General features: G+C 39.6%; 1 protein-coding gene across 5 annotated transcripts in view; it reads left to right on the top strand.

The window, feature by feature from the left end:
* The window catches only part of FBRS (fibrosin), a 274,396-nt gene that overhangs the window by 60,139 nt on the left and 194,822 nt on the right, over window positions 1-19,435 (top strand). For 3 of the 5 annotated variants that reach the window (XM_029606818.1, XM_029606816.1, XM_029606815.1), the window contains exons 3-4: window positions 15,977-16,021; window positions 16,680-16,754. The exons of 1 other annotated variant lie outside the window; for it this stretch is intronic. In XM_029606818.1, coding sequence (XP_029462678.1) covers window positions 15,977-16,021; window positions 16,680-16,754 — 120 coding nt within the window. The remainder of the gene's footprint in view (window positions 1-15,976; window positions 16,022-16,679; window positions 16,755-19,435) is intronic. One more of the 5 variants, XM_029606817.1, reaches the window with a different exon arrangement.

The following is a 19,435-nucleotide window of genomic DNA, read 5'->3' as shown; positions in this document are numbered from 1 at the left end:
CTTAAACTTTTCAAGACTATTCACTTGTTCTATAGACGCGAGTTCACCCATTGGAGCTATCATTTATATACTTGTATGGGGGGGGGGGGGGGGGGAGTGCTGGAGTGGAAATTCCGCTCTCAGAACACGGCCTTTAAAGGACTCGGCGTGTCTTGCACCCCCGAGTGATATTAGTTAGTCAAACCATGGCGTCCGATGGGATCGGGGATGGTGACAGCGGCTCCCCTGATGCAGTGCCTGAGAATCTCTGCGTTGGTGGCAGAGATTCACAGGGGATTCTGAGGGGATCCACAGCGACGCCATGGGCTCATGGGCTCTAGCCCATTTGGTCCGGGCCTGTGCATTTTTTATATAATTCCTACTTCTTTAACAAAAACTTGGGAAAATCCTTGTTATATAATAAGTCTACTGGCATTCTCCGCACTGTTGGTTTCTATGTATTTTTTCCAAATTCCAATATACAGGACACCGGGCATTGATCGATATTACCAAATTTTTTGTCAGTTTGAAGTGTTTTGGGAAATAGTTTCTCTGAAGTCAATATTTATTTATTTTCATTTATTTAATTTGTATTTTGCAATTCTTAAAATATCTATTGTGGATTACAAAATAGCATTCATTAAAAAAAGCAACTATTACAAAATAACGCAAAAGGAAAAAGCAATAAAAGCATATATATCTCAAATCATAAAAATGTCTGAAACATTAATATTTTACAGTCATAATAATACCTACAATATTCCCCAATAAGTCAATTATTGAAGGCATCTTAAAAACAAAAAAGCCTTTAGTGACTTTCGAAACTTCAAATAGTCTAACAGCTTGCAGACTTCCCCAGGAACAGAATTCCACAGCTGTGGGCCTAAAACAGAAAACGTTTGAGTTCTTGTTACAATTAATTTGACAAGTAAGAGAAGGAATAGTCAGCAGGTGCTGAGAAGGTGAACATGATAATCAATTGGGAACATAAGGCAAAAACAATCAAAATAAGATTTATGAATTAAACTTAATAATTTAAATTCTACCCATTGAGTAACTGGTAACCAATGAAGCTTCTTCAAAGATGAGGAAAGACTAACTTCAAATTGCAGATCAAAAATCATAGTCACTACAAAGTTCTGGATTAGTTGTAAGGCATACAGTAAATATTTAGGTAATCCATCATACAAAGGTACTTTCTCTAAATGAGAAAGTACAAGCGCCTGAACTACCAGTCTAAATTCAGCAACAGAAAGACATTTTTTAATGGCCTCAGCAACCACAATTTAAAGAAAGCAGTCTTGGTTGCTTTCTGAATATGAGCTGAAAGTAAGAGCTTGAAATCTAATATAAAAAACAAATTCCATGCTTCTGACACTAACTTAATTACAGCATCTCCTAGTATAGGTAATTGAGGAATAATAGGTAAGCACAAAGATCTTAACCAAAGAACTGAAGTTTTCTCAAAATTAAGAACAAGATTATTCTCTTTAAACCAATGACTTAAAAAGGTGATTAAAAGCATCTTCAGAAAATGTACCTGGTTTATCGCTAGGCAAATAAAAATTGGCATAAATCACATAAACTATCTTCAAAGATAACACTGGACCTAAGGGTCGTAATGTAATATTAGAAAGAGCTGCTGATAAAATAAATCGCGAGGGACCCCCCCTCATTCATTAACATAACTTGAATAATTATTATCTTGTTGAACCTGCTGGTATCTTCCCTGAAGGAATGATGCAAACCATCTTAGAGCCATGCCACCAATACCAATCTCCGACAGTCTTCCAAGTGCATTAGAATGGGAAATAGTATCGCCAGTTATAGGCAGGATATACTATATTGCTCAAAAAGACCAGCTCCAAATGCACTAGCATTTACCATTCAATGAAGTGATCATCTCCTGTATGACCTTTCCACCAATTCTTCTTGTATCAAAAACCATTGTAAAAATAAGAAAGGAAAAAAAAAATTATCCTGGTTGCTCCATTCTGGTCCTGACAGATCTGATTTCTGTAGCTTCAAAGACGACTAGCTATGGCTCCATCCATATGCCTTCAAAATTTTTCAGCACTACTAATTCAGAACAGTGGTTCTTGTCTTTGCCCCAATGTGCAAACACTGGCACTAACAGCTTGGATATTGAAAACCAAATAATACAGGCATTACCTTTTTCACCTAAAGTAAAGGAAGTCCTGTTGGCAGTGGGAATAGTTCATCAGATGGTCTTTATAGTTAAATGGAAAAGATTTTCTATTTGGTGTACCAGTTACAATAGACTCCTTCAACTGTTCTCCATTGATTTTCTGTGATATATTTTAAGCCTTTCAAAGGCAGGCTTGAAATCCAATTTCTTTAAGAGTACATGTCAGTGCCATTGCTGCGTATCATAGCTATTTGAAAGGTAGACCAATTTCACACAGCATTCAATAGTAGTAAGATTCATGAAAGGACTCTATTACCTATATCCTCCAATTCGAGACCTTCCTATTCAGAGGGATCTCGTTATTGTTCTCGTTGCCTTAATGAATCCTTCTTTTGAACCTCTAGCATCTGTAGACCTGAATTTCTTGGAAAGTTTTATTCAAAATAGCAATAGCATCCACATACAGAGTAAGTGAGCTGCAAGTCTGGTAATTCATTCTGCCTATACTCAGATTTATAAAAACAGGGCTAGTCTTAAGAACACACGTGAAGTTTTTACCAAAAATAATGACTGGTTCATTTAAATGAAGCTATCATTCTGACAAATTTTTTTCTCAAAGTTCCATGCTAATATGGCAGAATAGACTTTTCATTTGCTAGACGTTGGAAAAGTATTGCCTTTTTGTTTGGACAGAACCAAAGTTTTCATAAAATCTGCACAATTATTTGTTTCATAAGCTATAGTTACATAACTTTGTCCAGTGAAGAGACAAACCTTAACCTTGTGGTTTTCAAGCTGTATTTCATATTGTTACACACTTCCAGGAAAGCATCTCATGTAATAAAATTAAAGCCCATCAAATCAGGGCAACGTCAAAATCAATAGGTCAAATCCATTCAACTTCTTGGTCTTCTGTACATACATTTACCAAATACTGTTGTCTTGAAGACTTGTAAGGATAGTACAAGCAGTTTTATGTTCAAATCTTTTTTTATTATTAAATTTTCCCTGTTATATGCACTTAGCATCAAAAGATAACACTATGGTGATGCTTATACTCTTCACACCGCCATACAGCACATACTAACAAACTTACATATCTGTTCATAACAAATCCCCAATTAACCCCCTTTCATACACACTCCCCCCCCCCCCCGGCCCCCTACCATCACGTCACGCTAGATAAACGAGGTCCTTACAAATCCTCAGTGCCTTATAGACACAACATAGTCTATGTTACACAACTGCTAAGAAAAATGTATATTTTTGTAAACCGTTATGATGGCTCTACCGAATGACGGTATATAAAACTCAACAAATAAATAAATAAATATGAAAAATTGTTCAGTACGGAGCTGTGAGCTTATGTAGTAAACTTTGCAAGTATAAGTTCCAAATCTTTATTGCCACATCAGTGATCTCAGTGTATTTTTCTATAAGGTACATCTGATGTAAAGCATTTCTCCACTGTCATGTTTGGTGCCTCTGGGAGCAAATAGTTGTTTTCACTAAAGTTTGGTGTATGGATCCAGGAATGATGTCCCCCCCCCCCCCTCAATTCATCAAAAAGGAAAACCCATGCCTCCAAAAGTAGTTTTACCCTTGTGACCAACTGAATATAGGCTTCTATCACCTTCCAAAACTTTTGCGGCACTGGACATGTCCAAAACTGATGCCCCACCTGCTGACATTTAGTGCAAATTTTGCTGGGGTCAACTTCATGTGGTGGGCTTGCTTTTTTGCATAAAAACTACGCATAAGACATTTATATTGTGTTTCTTGTAAAGTGATGCTTGTAGTTAGAGAACTTATTCTCAAGAGGCACTTCTGCTAGCTTGCTAGAGCCATGAATATCTCCAGCTCCACCTGCCACCCTTGTAATTGTCTTGCAAAATCCAAGGATTCCTCCCTTTTCTTCATAGTCCTATATAAACATGAAGTACTTCATTTTGGTAGGTCTTCCAGGTTGAAGAGATCTGATAAAACATCCCTGTTTTCTTTTTGCAATTCCCTCTTATCCATAGATGAGATATAGTGCTGCGGTTGTAAACAGTTGAAAAAAAATCTTGTGGGGAAACAGAAAATTGCTGTTGAATCTCTAAACGGCAGCATCACTGCCTCTGGACCTAATATGTCTGCAATAGTTCGTATCTCCTTAGAAATATGCAATCTTATGCCTGGGGGAAAGTCTCTATTCTCAATTACCGGCAAGAACTTTGCTACTAATATTCAATTTTGTGCACAATCATTTCCATGTCTGCACTATGGGAAGGATTAATACACACTGCTGTATTTGAGCTGGCTAACACAGCCTAGATGCATGGAGAATATACCTCAGTTCATAAGGATATGACATTGCCCTTTCCATATCCAGGGGGGTGTAAAATATTGAGTCCGTAATCCAGTCTCCTGCATGACGGAGTAAGCAAACTATATTGTAAATTTTTAAGTCTGGAAAACCCATACTTCCCATGCCTCCCCCCCCCCCCCGCCCTAGGACTTAATCAAAATGGCAAGGGCTACCCGAGGCTTCTTATGATACCACAAAAGTTGGCTTATAACCTGTTTTAGTTTTCCCCAATCAGTTTTTTCAAGCACATAGGCAGCATTTGAAATAGGTATAACTATTTAGGCCAGAGTATCATATGAAAGATATTCTCTCTTCCAACTAGCAATGGGAAAATCCATCCATGTCCTAATAGTACAATTTTTGGAGAGCAGAGATTGAAAATTCACCGATGTAATTGAGAAGGATCCTTATGCAATTGAACTCCTAAGTATTTAAACAAATGTTGCGTCCAGGGTATTGTGAAATTCCATCCACAGGCCTCAACCACAGAATCTGCTATTGATGGAGCCACAGACTTGTCCAGATTGAGATGCAATCCCACCACCCTTCTGTATGCCTCAGATTCCACCAACAAAGGTGTTAGTGCATATTAGGGACCTCCAAGCCTCACTAATAGGTCATTGGCAAAGACTGTCATTTTAAACTGTTGTGTATCATGCCCATCTATTGATATTCCTTGTATGTCCCCATTTGCCTGACTTTTCCTTAGCAATGGCTCGAGAGAGAATAGAATAAAAAGCGATGACAGAGGGCACCCCTCTCAGGGACTCTTCTGCAACTCAAAGGCCAGGGACTGTACCAAGGCCATAGGTCTTCTGTAAGGGAGTTTCACCCCCTCCAGAAAAAACCCCTTTATACCCTCAGCCCTGGGAGTAGCCCTCATAAAAGACCAATCTATGTGGTCAAAGGCCTTTTCTGTATCAAAACTTAATACCAGCGATGAAAGCTTCCTTCCTTTACTACTCTCAATAGAAGCTATAATTTTATGAAGACTATATGCTGAGCTACAACCTGGCACAAAACCAATCTGTTCAGGACCCACCAACGAGGGAATCACCTGAGAGAGACAATCCGCCATCACTTTTGCTAACAACTTGGTGTCAAAATTAAGCAGCAGGATTGGTCTGTATGACCCTGGGAGAGTGGCTTAGGCAACACCATGATTAAGGCCACATTTGGCGTCAATGGAAAGTGCCCCTCCCTCTATAAGGGCCCCAAAGATTTCACCCAATGACATCAATAAAGTCTGGGACAGCAGTTTGTAAATCTGCTGGGAGCTCTGGCATATTGATCAGGACTGTCCGCATCCAGCTAGCTGTGAATAGGAAGGCCTAAAATAGCTGCAATTTCTTGAATTACCTTACTCCAAAAATGTCTCACTCCAGGGCAGTACCACCACATATGTTTATATATACCCATCTCGCCACATCCTTTCCAACACGTGGTGACTGAACCAGGGAACAGTCTGTAGTAGAATACTGGAGTGCTATAAGTTCTATGCAGTAGCTGTATCATCAGTTAATTTTGCTGCATGCACCTTCTAGTTTTTGACATCTAATGTTGTTCCCAAATATACATTCCACTTATCTATCGATGACACCGAAGTTTTATTACTATATTTACCCAACAGGATGCCCCAGTTAATGGTGGTGATACCTTTAGCTGAAACTTCTGGATCTCCCAAGAAACTTTCCATGCCGTTTAGCTGCCATAATTGTACCTCCAGGTCAACTATAACAGACAGAGCCTGTCACAATTGGAAATAGGTCAGCATGAGTATGCACTGGGATCTCAAACTCTTGAACAAGCGAATCAAAAGTTTAAAACACTCCATCTTCCCATAACCGGGCCAAGCAATAAAGGTCACAGTCCCAAAAAGCCGGGGAAAAGGTATACACTGAAACAGAATAACCATAAATGGGAGCTAAAGGTTGCAAGTGGTCCCTTTTCAACCCCAGAAAGTTCATCACCTGGCTTCACACCGTAACGTGTGCTAGACTAGGGCTGGTGACCTGATGCTGAGTATGAGATGTAGGGAGAACAAAAGATAGCATGGCCAAATCAAATATATCTGCTTGATGTCATTCCAAGTGAGTCCTAGTCATCACATTATACCTAATCCCTGATTTCAGACAAACTAAGCGAGCTGCCCAATAGTACATTTTAAGATTAGGTAGTGCCATTTCCCCCTGCTTCTTGGGTAGCCAAAGCTGTCAAAGACCTATACGAGCTGATTTATTCAGCCATATGAATTTGGATATTAAGCAATTGTAAGTCTTCAAAGATTTGACTAGGAATATTGCATAGCATGTGTTGAAACAAATATAATAATTTGGGCAGCACACTCATTTTTTTAACAAGTTAATCCAGCCTATTAAGGAAATCAGTAGATCAACCCAAGTCTGCAAGTCCTGTCTGATTTTTATGAGAAGTAGAGAGCCTTAAGATCTCTGGGGATATTAATTCCCAGGTATCTAAAGCCATTTTAGGCTATTTTGAAGGCAGAATGCACTCAGGAATATGCGCTCTAGAGTCCAATGGGAATACCTTCGATTTATCACAATTAACTCTGTAACCAGACAATTTACCATAACTCGTCAACACCTCTAAGAGCACCAGACCAGAGGTACGGGGCCAAGCTAAATATATTAACACATCATCCGCATATAAGGAAAGGTATGTGATTGTCTACTGAGTCGAAAACCCGAAATCATGGGATTATGTTGGTTAGCCTCTCCAATGGCTCTATAGCCAAGTCAAATAAGGGAGAGAGGGGACAACCCTGTTGTGAGCTTCGAGCAATAGAGAAAAATGAGGACAGAGACCAGTTAATAGATAGGTGAGTGTGAGGCATTGCGTACATAGCTTGAATCCAGTGTAAGAAATGATCTGGAATCCCAGCATTGTGAATTACTGCAAATAGAAAAGACCATGATAACCAATCAAAGGCCTTCTCCGCAGCTAGAGAGATAATGAGACCCAGAAGTCTGCTTCAGCTAGACATATGCAAGAGATTAAACAGCTGCCTAGTGTTAGATGTCGAGTTGCACCCCTTCACAAACCCCATTTGGTCTCTATGCACCAAAGCAGGTAACAGAATTTTTAACTCATTTCTCTTTTTTAATGGGTTGCAATTACCCTTTATTCAGCAAAACCTCACAAATTTCATTGCAACCCTCAGCTTGGGAATCAACATTTGTATGGCTGGATTCATCCTGTTTGTCCACAGAGAAAGCAAAGATGCTTACCTGCAACAGGTGTACTTCATGTACGGTTGGACAGACCAGCCACTCAATCTTTCCGCCCTCACAATTGAATTGAAGTTTAGGTAGGTTATAACTGAGGGGGCTAGCATGGTAGAGGCAGCGTGGGAACTCCAACACATGCTCGGGAAGTGTTTTGAAACTTTCTGGGCTATGAAAGAGCACTTTCCGGATCGGCACCATGCGGTAACATTGCCCACTTGCGTAGCTGGATCGTTCTTCCATCTATGGAAAATACCCATTACATGTAAGTAACTTCACTTTCTATGCTTGAATGATTTGTTGATCAAGAGCTCATTTCAGACGGAGGCAAACAATTCCAAATGGTGTTCACATGGAAGAGGCTTGCTGTATGATGAGAAGATAAAGCTTTAGATCTCTTCTCTTGCTATATTCAAAAACTGCTTTAAAGTCTACATCTTTCAGAGTCCAGTCTCAAATCTTAACTCTATTAGAGTTCACATTTACAACTGATACTTAGCACTAGCATATAGAAGAAAATTTCATTTCTGTACAGTTATCAGATGTATTCGGTACTTGTTTTTATTGGTCTTTCATTAAGCCATCCACAGTTTCATGGGACTTTAATGTGGTACTCTTTTGAGCCTCTGAACTCTTTTATGAACTCTAGTATTTGACCTGGAAGGTCATATTTTTGGTGGCAGTCATTTCATCTTACAGAGTTAGTGTGTTCTAGGCTCTAGTGACTTATCTACCTTGTACTCAACTTCATCACAATAGAGTGGTGCTACTTATGCATCCCAATTTCCTGCATAAGTTGGTGTCCATCTTAGCAAGTCAGTCATATTACCAACATTTTTTCCTAGGCTCTATGCTTATAAAGGTGAGCATGGCTTGCACAGCCTGGTTTGCAAGAGAAAATTTTATTGGCATGACAGTTTATGCATTTGTTGCCATATTAATATGTAACGTGAACCAACAATTGTAGAAGGTCCATCCAACTTTTTTTCAGCTTGGGCTTGCTGTAACTAAACATACAGCTGGATAGCAGATTACATGTTCTTTTTGATATCCTCAAGCTGGTCTAATTCTAGAAGGGATATAAAGGCTCATTTGGTAGTCCATCAAAGATCTGCCTCTATTGAAGAGATTTGCAAGTTTCCAATGTGGACTGTCCACACATTTACTTCTTGATTTGACATTTTCAAGCCTGTGTTGTCTTTGATGAGTTTGCCCTGGTTTCTAGCGCTTGGATACAGGTAAAGCAATTTTCAACAGGGAGCATAATTAAGAGGCAAATGTGCCTAAGAAACAGGGCAATGGACAGGCACTTACCCTGTTTCTAGAGTTTTGGCTGAGGTTACTGGGCAGTCAGAGTATTGGACTTGAGGCAGTGAGACTTTGTTCATTTAGCTCACACATTTCTATTGGTAGCTCAAGGGAAATTACATTCTGGTACTGTAGGTATTTTCCTGCCCCAGAGAGCCTATTTACTAAAGATTTTTTCCCATTTTGTTTCTAGTGGGAAAAATGCTTAGTAAATCTGGCCCTAAGTTTGTACTTTGTGACTTGCCTAATGTCAGAAAGAATGGCAGTGGGATTTGAACCCTGGCTTCCCTGGTTTTCAGCCTGCTGCTCTCATCACTAGACAGCTACTCCACTCTACTTTGAATACCATCTGACTTGGCACACAGATAACATGGAAGTAAACTTCAGTTGGTTCAGGACCATAGAGAGCAGCCTCCAAGCTGGTCTGAGAGTTCAGCAACATGTGACACTGTGAGTCAATAAGATCCCCATTTCCTGAACCAGTGAGTCATAGAGGTTTTGCCTGCAAGTCAGAGTGTATCTGTATGACTTTTAAGCTTAGAGAAACAAACCAATTGAATCAGGAGGCTAGGAGATGATGTCATAGAGCATGTTCTGATGGGATGCCTAACACAGGAGGCTGAAAAGTCAGTTCAGGGCAGTCCCGCTTCTAGCCTGTGGAAAGGATCCAGTCTGGTAAAGCAGTCTCCAGGAGCATGGCATCTCAGCTGGGCTGTGAGACCCCATGTGAAACTAGTGTGAAGGAAGAAGGAGGAGTTAAGAGTCACCTGAATACAGAGAGAAAGAGGGGAGAAAACCTCCTAAAGCTAGATCCTCTGGCTCTACTGCATCCAGTTAGGCAATATATAAGCCGGAGGGCTCTTGCTTGCAGGCAGCTGAGTTTGGAAAAAGTGCCATGCTATTTCAGAGTGTTCAAGGAGAGCTGCAGACGCTGTTGTGAGTTAGCCCATTTAATATGGATTCTAAACTACAAGAAAGGGCAGCCTTCATTGCAACACCCAGGTAAAGTGGTGAGTTGCTGGAACAGAGATCTTTTTAGATTATACCTTCAAGCATTCCATAGAATAGAAATTGGACGAACTGCACATTAAAGACTGAAAGAGGGAGGAAGGTTATGGGAGGGAACTGAGAAAAAGGCTGATTGCGTTGCCGTGTGTAATTTAAAAATCCCCCCCCCCCCCCCCCCCCCCGTGTGCGCGAATGGGGCACACGGATATTATATTTTATAAAATGTGCGCAGCGAATCGCGCATGTTATAAAATTGGTGCGTCCATATGCGTGCGCCTTTTAAAATCGAGTCCTAAGAATTTTCAAACCAGTTATTACCTGGGCCCCAACGATCCAGCTAGCTGTATCTGGTTCCACACTAAAAGAGATTGTTTCTAATTTGTGTCGGATGGAACTTTTTTTTTTTTTTTTTGAGCCAGGCATACACAGGGAGCTTGCTAAGTATTTTACATAGATTATTGCACACTGTTATCTCACTCCGTATAGCTGGTAAATGGTAATCTTTATTTTTTATACTGATTTTCAAGATCTTCAAAATGGTTTACAATAAAATAAAAACTATCATTCTGTAACAAAAGCTTATAAATTACACATTTGAAAAACAATCAGCAAATAGACAAATATAACAAGAAAAATTAGAATCATTATATCCATAGAAAGCAGCTTACAAATTCAAGAACCTGCAAATTATTGAAAAACCTACACAAATAGTCGTTTTAACTAGCTTTCTAAATTTGATAAAATTGCTCTGTTTGAAGGTCCAGTGGTAATTTGTTCCAAATTAATGGGGCCTGATATTGACCCATATCCATTCCAGAATGATCTGTCATAGAGAAGGGTTCTTAATATTTTGTTATATGAAGATCTTAACGTTTGAGTTGGTTAGTAGGGCAACAGAAGTTTGGCTAGATAACCTGGCCTACCTTTAGAAAGTACCTTAAATGTTAAGCAAATTAATTTAAAGATGATTCTATAGCAGATAGATAACCAGTGGTGCTCATGGAGCATAGAAGTAACATGATTATATTTAAAGGCTCCAAAAATAACTCTAGCTGCTGTATTTTGAAGCAACTGAATACAGTATAAATTAATTTTAGTAATACCCATATACAGGGAATTACAATAGTCAACCTTGGATAAAATCAAAGCACAAGAGAGCATTGTCAGATCAGGTTTAAGATAATGTTGAAAGTCTACAAATCATGCGAATGCTATAAAAAACTGACTTAGTTAAGAGACACCTACTTAGACATAAAAAGAAGGCTGTCAAGGTTCATACCCAGCAATTTAATTACATCCACAAGGAGAATTTTGTTTTCATACGAGGTGCTAATTTGACATTGGATTTACATCTGCCAAACCAAACTGTGTCTGATTTTTAAGAAATTGACTTAACTTATGGTCAAACAACCAGTCAGCAACCTTTCCCAAACACTGATTAAACTTTAACATTTTTGCTGAACAATCTGAGTTAAAACAGCTGTTCTTAATATTTATCATTTATTGTCCTTATGAATATTTTGTCTATATTCTTTTTTTTTTTTTTTTTTTTTTTTTTTTAATTTAAAATTTTTATTGGCACATTGTATAATAAACACTACAGTATCATGAATTGATGTCAAAACAATTAAACATTGAACAATAAACTATAAAGAAAATATTTGAGTGCCTCCATTTTATTATACCCCCACTCCACCCCCCCTTGTTCCCTAGTACTCCCATCCCCTCCCTCCCCCGCTAAATAGTATCGCTACATAGACAGTGTGGATCGACACTTCCAATCCCAATACACAGCACAACCTATCTTCCCTCTCGTATTCCCCTGAGATCTTCTCAAAACTACCTCCGGTAACCCCAGCCCCGGGTCAGTCCTCCATTAGCTGTGAGGTACATCTCCTCAGTCCCAGTGACACATCACACTCACAAGTCCTTATACCAACGGAGATAGGGTTCCCAAATCGAAACATGTTTCTCCATCTTATCGAGTTGTTGTGCCCGAAGATAATGCCAGCAGTGCATCTGCCAAAGTCTATGTGACATATATTTTGTCTATATTCTAATGTGCTTTTGTTTTTCTCCATTGGTTTAATGTGTGTTTCAGGTGTGGTCTTTTTTTTTTTTTTTTTGTCGATAAGCAGGCTGAATTAGCTGTTTCATGTGGATGATGTCATCTTCACCTTCACCTAAAGATCCCAAGCTAAAAATAAAGTTATATGCTACCTTAACTGTAACATACAGATCTATTGTCTTCCATGCATAACTCTTCATTGCACTACATACTCTATGTTTACCCGGTTTGTTGAATGCTCACAGTTTATTGAGTTCTATTGTACTTTATTATTATTATTTCATTATTATTATTTTATTATTATTATTATTTCTAACATTATTACTATTAGCATATAATTTACATTTGTATTATTTGTTTAATGTTCATTGTTCCATGTACACCATGCCCATGGTATTTCTAATTCTGGTTATCTGTAAACCGAAGCGATATGTACTTGTACATGATCTTCGGTATATAAAAACTTTTAAATAAATAAATAAATCTGGCAGCACCAAATGGACTTGTCTTTTCTAGCTAGTAGAGCTTTAAGCTCTACTGAGCATGTATGGGATTTGCCTCATAAGCCTCCTAAGTCATTTTTTCTCTGAGCACAAGCATAGATGTGTACTCACTCTTCATTACCAACCATACATGTAATTTTCTCCCAAAGGTGGCCTCGGTCTTCCATATCAATTAGTCGATTGCATTTCCTACTTTCTTTCTGTGTCTGCATTCACATGAAGGTGAGAAGACCCTTTCCACATTAGATTGCAAAAGAACTTTGGCCCACTACTAGAAAAGAACTCGGCTACATCATCAAACTTTGCAGCTCTGTTTCATACAACCCAAATAGACTTGGTGTAGTGGTTGCTAAATATACATTGTCCAGCTGGATAGCGGAATGCACCCCAGACTGCTACACTTTTAACAGGATTGCAAATCACAGATGCTGTCAAAGGTCATCAAGTACCCATGAAGACATCTGCAAAGCTGCAGCATTGGTCGTCTGTTCACACCTTTATGTCCCATTACTATCTGGGCAGTCTCTCAAGAGCTGACAGTAAATTTGGGCAAGCAGTTTTCTGCAACCTATTCTTACATGGTGGAGTCTGGGTTGCTTATTCAGTAAGTGCTCCACTGCATCCTTCAACTTGGGCTCCCCACATGTAATGGTTAATTCAGCCTGCTTATCGACGGAAAAAGCAAGTTTGCTTACTGAAGGAACTCAAAAATGAAATTTCTGATCTATTAGTTAAAATTTGTAACCTATCATTAAAATCATCTATTGTACCTGAAGACTGGAGGGAGGCCAATGTAACCCCAATATTTAGAAAAGGCTCCAGGGGCAATCCAGGTAACTAGACCAGTAAGTCTGACATCAGTGCTGGGAAAAATAGTGGAAACTATTCTCAAGATCAAAATCGTAGAGCATATAGAAAGACATGGTTTAATGGAACACAGTCAACATGGATTTACCCAAGGGAAGTCTTGCCTGACAAATCTGCTTCATTTTTTGAAGGGGTTAATAAACGTGTGGATAAAGGTGAACCCGGTAGATGTAGGTATTTGGATTTTCAGAAGGCGTTTGACAAAGTTCCTCATGAGAGGCTTCTAGGAAAACGAAAAAGTCATGGTATAGGAGGCATTGTTCTTTCATGGATTACAAACTGGTTAAAAGACAGCAAACAGAGAGTAGGATTAAATGGTCAATTTTCTCAATGGAAAAGGGTAAACAGTGGAGTGCCTCAGGGATCTGTACTTGGACCGGTGCTTTTCAATATATTTATAAATGATCTGGAAAGGAATACGACGAGTGAGGTTATCAAATTTGCGGATGATACAAAATTATTCAGAGTAGTTAAATCACATGCGGATTGTGATACATTACAGGAGGACCTTGCAAGAATGGAAGATTGGGCAACCAAATGGCAGAAGAAATTTAATGTGGCAAGTGCAAGGTGTTGCATATAGGGAAAAATAACCCTTGCTGTAGTTACACGATGTTAGGTTCCATATTAGGAGCTACCACCCAGGAAAAAGATCTAGGCATCATAGTGGATAATACTTTAAAATCATTGGCTCGGTGTGCAGCAGCAGTCAAAAAAGCAAACAATGTTAGGAATTGTTAGGAATTATTAGGAAGGGAATGGTTAATAAAATGGAAAATGTCATAATGCCTCTATATCGCTCCAGGGTGAGACTGCACCTTGAATACTGTACAATTCTGGTCGCTGCATCTCAAAAAAGATATGCGATGGAGAGTACAGAGAATGGCAACCAAAATGATAAAGGGAATGGAACAGCTCCCCTATGAGGAAAGGCTGAAGAGGTTAGTGCTGTTCACTTGGAGAAGAGACACCTGAGTGGGGATATGATAGAGGTCTTTAAGATCATGAGAAGTCTTGAACAAGTAGATGTGAATCGGTTATTTACACTTTTGAATAATAGAAGGACTAGGGGGCATTTCATGAAGTTAGCAAGTAGCACATTTAAGACTAATCAGAAAAATTTCTTTTTCACTCAACGCACAATAAAGCTCTGGAATTTGTTGCCAGAGGATGTGGTTAGTGCAGTTTGTGTAGCTGGGTTCAAAAAAGGTTTGAATAATTTCTTGGAGGAGAAGTCCATTAACGGCTATTAATCAAGTTTACTTATGGAATAGCCACTGCTATTAATTACATCAGTAGCATGGGATCTTCTTAGTGTTTGGGTAATTGCCAGGTTCTTGTGGCCTGGTTTGGCCTCTGATGGAAACAGGATGCTGGGCTTGATGGACCCTTGGTCTGACCCAGCATGGCAATTTCTTATGTGTTTTCATTACCTGCCTATCTCCCTGAAGAGTCTTCTACCTAGCTGAAATTTTCTCCGATATTGACTGAGAAGGCTTACGAGGCAATGCCTGTGTGGGAACTCCCGCATATGCTCAGTAGAGTTTATAGCTTTACTAGCTAGGAGAGATGAATCTATTCGGTGCCACCGGATGATGTCACCCAAATGTAATGGCTAAATTTGTCTTGCTATCTACAGAAAACACTGTTCAAGTAAGCAAACTTGCCTTCTCTGCTTTGTGGCACTGTGGTTTTGGGGCTGGGAGGGCATGGAGATTCATCTATCCCTATTCTATCTAGCAATCCACAGCCCCTATCTGGTCCTCCCCTCCAACAGGATTCATAAAAACATAAGATATGGGTCAGACCAATGCTCCATCAAGCCCAGTATCCTGTTTCTAAGCAGTGGCCAATCCAAGTACCTGACAGGTTCCCAAACATTAAATAGATCCCATGCTATTAATGCTGGCAACAAGCAGTGACTGTTCCCTATTGATTAGTAGCAATTTATGGACTTCTCCAGGAACTTATCCTAAACCAACTACACTAACTTCCTTAACCAGATCCGCTGACAATGAATTCCAGAGCTCAATTGTGCGTTGTGTGAAAAATAATTTTCTCTGATTTGTTTTAAATATGCTACTGGCTAACTTCCTGGCGTGCCCCCTAGTTCTTGTATTATTCCGAAAGAGTAAATAACTGATTCACATTTACCCGTTCTAGTCCTTTCACGATTTTGTAGATCTCTCTCATATCCCCCCTCAGTCATCTCTTCTCCAAGTTGAACAGCCCTAACCTCTTTAGCTTTTCCTCACAGGGGAGCCGTTCCATCCCCTTTATCAGTTTGGTTGCCCTTCTCTGTACTTTCTCCAGTGCAACTATATCTTTTTTTGAGATGTGGTGACCAGAATTGCGCACAGTATTCAAGGTGTGGTCTCACCATGGAGTGATACAGAGGCATTATGACATCCTCTGTTTTATTTGCCATTCCCTTCCTAATAACTCCTAACATTCTGTTTGCTTTTTGATCGCTCAGGTGAGATTTTTCTTTTGTTACAGCTTCCCCTCTCCCTTGGAGGCAGTTCATCTGTTTTACTTGAGCAGGTACTACATATTATTGTTTAGACACTGATTTATGGCTTTGGTACCTCTCTTCTCCAGCTTCTCTTTGTGGAGTTGAATCCATCACCATCCCCACCTCTCCCAGGCCCCATGTTTATTTTGGTTGTGTTTCCTAGAAACACACAAAAAGTAGAATTTTGCCTTCCAAAAAATAAATTCACTTCACTCATTCCTTATTTGATGGTGGTGGTTTTCTTTTATTGTTGGAAGGCAACCACTTATGTGGTTGATTAATCCTGCTTTGTGTATGGTGAAAACAAAGATGCTATCATTCCCACCTCCCTTTCTGGGGATGGCTTCATTTTTAAAATATTACAAACATCTGAGGGTAATCCCCATGGCGGCTCAAGGTGAGAAATCTTGTGCATGTAAAGAAAAGCCTTCTAGGCTTCTGCATATTGGAAGATATAATCCACTTGTGTGGCTGCTTGTCTTGCTGTCTACAGAGCACACTAGTTACAAGAAAAGGTTGTCTTGTGTAAAAGGGAGCCAAGTGACTTAGCTTGTGAGAGTCCTGATTCAAGGCTGTCTCATACTATCCCTCACAAGCAGGGCCAGAGGATCAGTAGTAAGACGCCTTAAGAGTAGTCAAGAGGCTCTGGTTCCCTCAGTAATTGTGGTTCTTGTGTGTTCCTTGCAGATGAGATGGGTGCATGGCAACAAAAGCGACAGAAGAGAGTTTCAGAAGAGCAGCTCTCGTGGAATGGCAAGCGATGTGAGTACAGGTTTATGAGGAGGCAGCTTGCTGCAGTGGCTAATGGGGAGAACTTCCAGGACCCCTTCCACCTTCTGTCAGTATTGCTGTGACTCACATTTTGGTAGAAATGAGAAGTTCCATGCTTTGTGAGTGGTTTTGCTGACTTCTCATTTAGGATCTGAAAGTGACATTAGAGGAAGGCTTCTGCTGTATATTAACACCCAATGATTTAAAACTGCAAGCTTGATCCATTGTGAAACCATTTACTTCTGTTGATGTTTAACATGTGCTCTTTTTGCTTAGTGTGATTGCAAGTTTGAAGGGAGATCCTATGGAAGAGAGCTGTGCTTTAAAGTATCATTGCCGGCTAGCTAACCCTCAAGTTTATAGGGTGCTTGCTAAAATTCCAGCAGATTGTGACTGGCTTCCGTTGAAGAGAAGGGTTTGTTTTTGTATCTGTGGCAGTAGAGCAGTTAGTGATGTAACAAACTCCTTTTTATGTGCTGCAATGGGGAGGAATGTCTTGACAGTGTATGGCGTTTCCCCTAGTTGCCTTGAAACGTCTTGAGCCTAGGAAATAATTTCATTTGCATGGATAGTTGGAATTTAGACCAGGGGAGTTCCCCCTAAAACCAACATTGTTAGGGTTGGTAAAATGGAAAATTCAAGGTGGTAAATATTTGTTCTGCAGTCATGCGTGCGATAGACTTGCAAATTGGAATGAGCCCGGTCAGTTTATGCAGAGCTGCTGCAGAGCCTGTCCCTGTATTTTTATCTTTCCTTTGGTGCAGATGCAATGTCAATTCACTAATATTCCAATTATTAAACTTATTTAAAATTATTAAAATTATATAAACTTCCAAGACTGAACTATTGCTAATCACTCCAGAAGGCAGTCCCTTCCAACACCAAATGTAAACCAACATACAAATATCCCACGCTAGAGACCTTGGAGTCATTATTGATAGCCACTTGAACCTAAAGCAATTTATAAAAAACACCACAAAGGAGTGCTTCTACAAGTTACAAGTACTCAAAAAATTAAAACCGCTCCTATTCCATTATGATTTCAGATCTGTCCTCCAAGCCATTCTGTTTTCCAAAATAGACTACTGCAATTCCATTTTGCAAGGTCTCCCGGCGTCTACTATAAAACCCCTCCAGTTGCTCCAAAATGCAACGGCAAGAATTTTGACGAATACCAATCGGAGAGCGCATATCTCTCCTATTCTAAAAGATCTTCACTGGCTCCCAGTACATTTCAGGATTCTCCATAAATCACTCACAATCATCCACAAATACATTCACCATCAGACCCCTCTTGATCTGCTACACCCCCTCAAACTGCACTTGGCGGCCAGACCTTTAAGGGATGCCTACAAGGGATCCTTACATGTTCCTTCTATCAAGGTTGTGCACCACTCAAACATCAGAGACCGGACATTCTCTATCACAGGTCCCTCCATCTGGAACGACATACCTTTGGACCTCAGGCAGGAAACTTGTCTACCAACTTTTAAAAAGAAACTAAAGACATGGCTGTTCTGCCGAGCCTTCCCCGCTACTAGTCCAACAGCCTGACTTAGAATTGTTCCAGCAATTATATAAATAAATAACGTTCCAGCAATTATGTAAATAAATAAACGCTAAATCATGTTACAAGTTATCATGAGGACGGCTCCTTGCCTCTCTCACATACTCTCTTGTATATTGTACTTTATCTTTGTTCCCCCTTTCTTATTTCCTACTCCCAGTTAAGGCATCCTTGTTATAATGTAACTTTATACTCCTTCAAATTGTCTCTTGTTGATTATATAGTTGGTTATAGTTGATTATAGTTACTGCCTAGTTCGATGTAAACCAAGTTGATTTGATTTGTATCAAGAAAGTCGGTATATAAAAGCCTTTAATAATAATAATAATAATATGGCCCTGGAAGGTTTCATATTTTAATTTAAGATTAAAAGACAAAATCCAGCCAGAAGTCTAAAAGGTTTGCAAGACATCATTGTTGGCAGCAGATTAACACTATAATAGTGAGCTTTATTTTGTACATATTATCAAATTCTCAATTTGCTATCTTTGATAGTCCTTTCTAATATTAAAATTCATAATTTCTGGGGTTTTGGGAAATGTTGGGTTTTTATTCTGGAAGTCCTTATATAGCAGGGGTGACAAACTTTACACATACCAAGAGCCAAGAAACCTGAATGCACAGTATGAAAGAGCTTCACGCTTTGTTTTCTAGAAGCAGGATAGGGAGCAGCTAGGCTGGAGAGTTCCTCCAACAAAGGGCCAGCATCTGCAATTCCCTTAATGCTCCCTTCATCCCTACAAATCTCTGTCCCTTCCCCCACCCTGTCACACCACTCTCCATCTTTCTCTGTCAACAAGCAGGATGAATCAGCAAATGAGTGGTGATACCCAATGGCAATGACAGACTAGCTCAAAAAACAGCTCAGAAAAACTCTGTTTTTTGGAGTATATACAGGACTTCCCCCACAGCTGCAGTCTGACACATCTCCTCAGTCAACTTTTGTCCAAACTACCTCCCAGATGAGGGTTTTATGTGCCGCATTTTTGTCTGCTGAGAGTTTTTATTGTTTCCCTGCTTTTTCCCCTCCAGGTCTTTCTCCCTACCCAAAAAAAGTGTGAGTTCAATCTCAGTCAGATTGGTTGCCATGGCAGAAGTAGTCAGT

This window comes from Rhinatrema bivittatum, chromosome 6 (assembly GCF_901001135.1).
Source record: "Rhinatrema bivittatum chromosome 6, aRhiBiv1.1, whole genome shotgun sequence".
Taxonomy (NCBI): Eukaryota; Metazoa; Chordata; class Amphibia; order Gymnophiona; family Rhinatrematidae; genus Rhinatrema; species Rhinatrema bivittatum.
This window is presented reverse-complemented; position numbering and strand designations above follow the sequence as displayed.